The sequence below is a fragment of the Arabidopsis lyrata genome (genome assembly GCF_000004255.2).
Source record: "Arabidopsis lyrata subsp. lyrata unplaced genomic scaffold ARALYscaffold_4, whole genome shotgun sequence".
Classification (NCBI taxonomy): domain Eukaryota; kingdom Viridiplantae; phylum Streptophyta; class Magnoliopsida; order Brassicales; family Brassicaceae; genus Arabidopsis; species Arabidopsis lyrata.
The window spans coordinates 4,583,506-4,585,587 of record NW_003302552.1 but is presented as its reverse complement, the minus strand read 5'-3'; the positions used below and the strand labels follow the sequence as shown (position 1 = coordinate 4,585,587).

Below are 2,082 nucleotides of genomic sequence, written 5' to 3'. Positions count from 1 at the left end.
ATATAAAAAATCTGTATAAGTATCAAAATAGTTTCAGAAAATCGTATGTGTGCATCTGCATAAAGATGATCAAGTGTCTATTTGCTTGTTAATGTAGGTATCTTAATGAAAAACCAATTTTTTTTCTTCTTCTTCTCCTTTCTTTTTCCTTTAAGCTTCGCCTAAGATCTTTACCAGTTGAGCTAACGACACTTGGTTTTTCTTCTCTTTATGTTACAAGACTTTTCTCTCTTGCTACGAACATTCTCCCTTTATTCTCTCATCATTCTTGTAAAAGCAAAGAACATGAGCATAAAATAAAATTAACTAAGTTCGGAATGTGCATACATCCTCGAAACATCCACTAGATATCATTTAGAGTATATTTACAACCAAACTTCCCCTACTTGATATTACTTGACACTAATACATTTCTTAACTTGGCACAAACCAAATCTAGTTACACAAGGGGTAGGACCAAACGTGGTTCCAACACACATTTCTAACAATAACCGACTTGCCTACTTGAGACTAAAACAAACAAAGCATTATTCTTTATATAGATTCGGCTAACCTGAATAGCACAAGCCTCCCTTCGTATATATAACCGTATTACATGGAGGTGTTCTATCCGGGTTTCAATTCGGATTCAATTGATTTTTCTGTTTTCTGGATTTTCAGTTCATCCGTAATGGACCTACCTTTTCTCAAAGTTCAACCACTAGATGAAAGTTCCGAGATGGAAGTGAAACTTGTTGAGTTGTAGGTTTTTTTTTTTTTTTTTTCCTATTTTTGAACAAAAATTGAGTTGTATAGTTAAGACTTTGAAATATGAGGCCGAAATAAAACTAATGGTTGGAGTGACAGAGACTTGGGTTTCACTCTGGATCAATAATGGGCCGACTCATTTCAGTAGGAAGTACTTGGAGTTTTTTTCTTTTGTACTACACGCATGTACTACTTTCTTTCATCTCACATCCAATAGAGTACTACTCCAACACACAAAACTGAAAACTCCCAAAATTTTGGTAGGATACTGGATACAAGATTACAAAACATAGAGAAAAAAGAACGGACCAAAACTAATCGTGCACATAAAGATCTCAATGAATTTAATAAAATTTTTTTTTTCTTCGATACGATTTAAAACAAAAATAGCATCCTCTAAACGAACATTTTGCATGAATTGAAAACCAATTTGAATTGAAAACCAATTTGAATTGAAAACCAATTTGAATTGTTCAAATATTTTATCATCAGTACCTCTAAACGAACATTTTGCATGAATTGAAAACCAATTTGAATTGTTCAAATATTTTATCATCAGTAACTATTTTTATGCAAAATGAAATTTACATGCAAACAAACATTTTAATTTAATATATTTACAATAATTTTTGTCTGTATTATTTGTTTGCTAATTGACTTTTTTTACACCTGCCTAACAATCTCCCTTACACGTAATGAACTTCCAAATTACACGGAGAAGCAACCAGCCCTATTGACACGTGTCACCACTGCACCAACCGGTGGTGCATCACCCTTAGCTAATCCGGCTAACTCCAAACGTCGATGAGCCGACGGACGGGGAAGATTCTCCGGTACGATAGTCTCTAGCGAGTTCTCAAGCCAAGGCGGACACGTCCTCTTGTCACTCCACCGCCGCGGAGGCACCACACCCGCCGCCATCTCTTCTACCGGCGATTTCACAACCACCGCGTCCACTGATGCCACATCATTGATCTGAATTGCGCCGATTATTACAGTCGCCGCCACGCCAAAGACAAGAGAACACTTGTTCTTCCGTGGCTTTGTCTCATCTTCTGTTCTCTTACTAAACAATAAAAAAACAAAAATGATCTTTAATATGTGAAATGATCATGTAAATAATGATATTTCATGAATAGGAGAAGTACCAAGAGATCTTTGACGTTGTCTTGAGAAGTGAAGGTAATGATTGTGCAGAATTTGAATATAGGGGAGGAAGATTTAAACAGCAGCTTATTCTCCCTGCCATTGTTGTTATTCCTCTGTTTTGGTTTTGGTTTTGGTTTTGGTTTTGGTTTTTTTTTTTTTTTTTTTTGAGAATCCACCTAAAGCTAA

General features: G+C 35.5%; 1 protein-coding gene across 2 annotated transcripts; it reads right to left on the bottom strand.

The window, feature by feature from the left end:
* Window positions 1-1,283: 1,283 nt before the first annotated feature.
* LOC9316758 lies at window positions 1,284-2,082 on the bottom strand. 2 transcript variants are annotated; one of them, XM_021030148.1, is made up of 2 exons: window positions 1,896-2,082; window positions 1,284-1,810 (listed from the first exon to the last, which is right to left on the bottom strand). In XM_021030148.1, exons 1-2 carry the CDS (start codon window positions 1,994-1,996, stop codon window positions 1,456-1,458), a joined length of 456 nt encoding a protein of 151 aa, XP_020885807.1. In that variant the 5' UTR covers window positions 1,997-2,082; the 3' UTR covers window positions 1,284-1,455. The 2 variants fall into 2 exon arrangements, with proteins under 2 accessions (XP_020885807.1, XP_002878868.1); XM_002878822.2 differs by having other exon boundaries at window positions 1,284-1,813; window positions 1,896-2,076.

Coding starts and splice junctions, on each gene's coding strand:
- LOC9316758 (XM_002878822.2), bottom strand. CDS start 1,996: ATGGCAGGGAGAATAAGCTGCTGTTTAAATCTTCCTCCCCTATATTCA. Junction 1,814..1,895: donor ACAACGTCAAAGATCTCTTG/GTACTTCTCCTA, acceptor TTTATTGTTTAG/TAAGAGAACAGAAGATGAGA.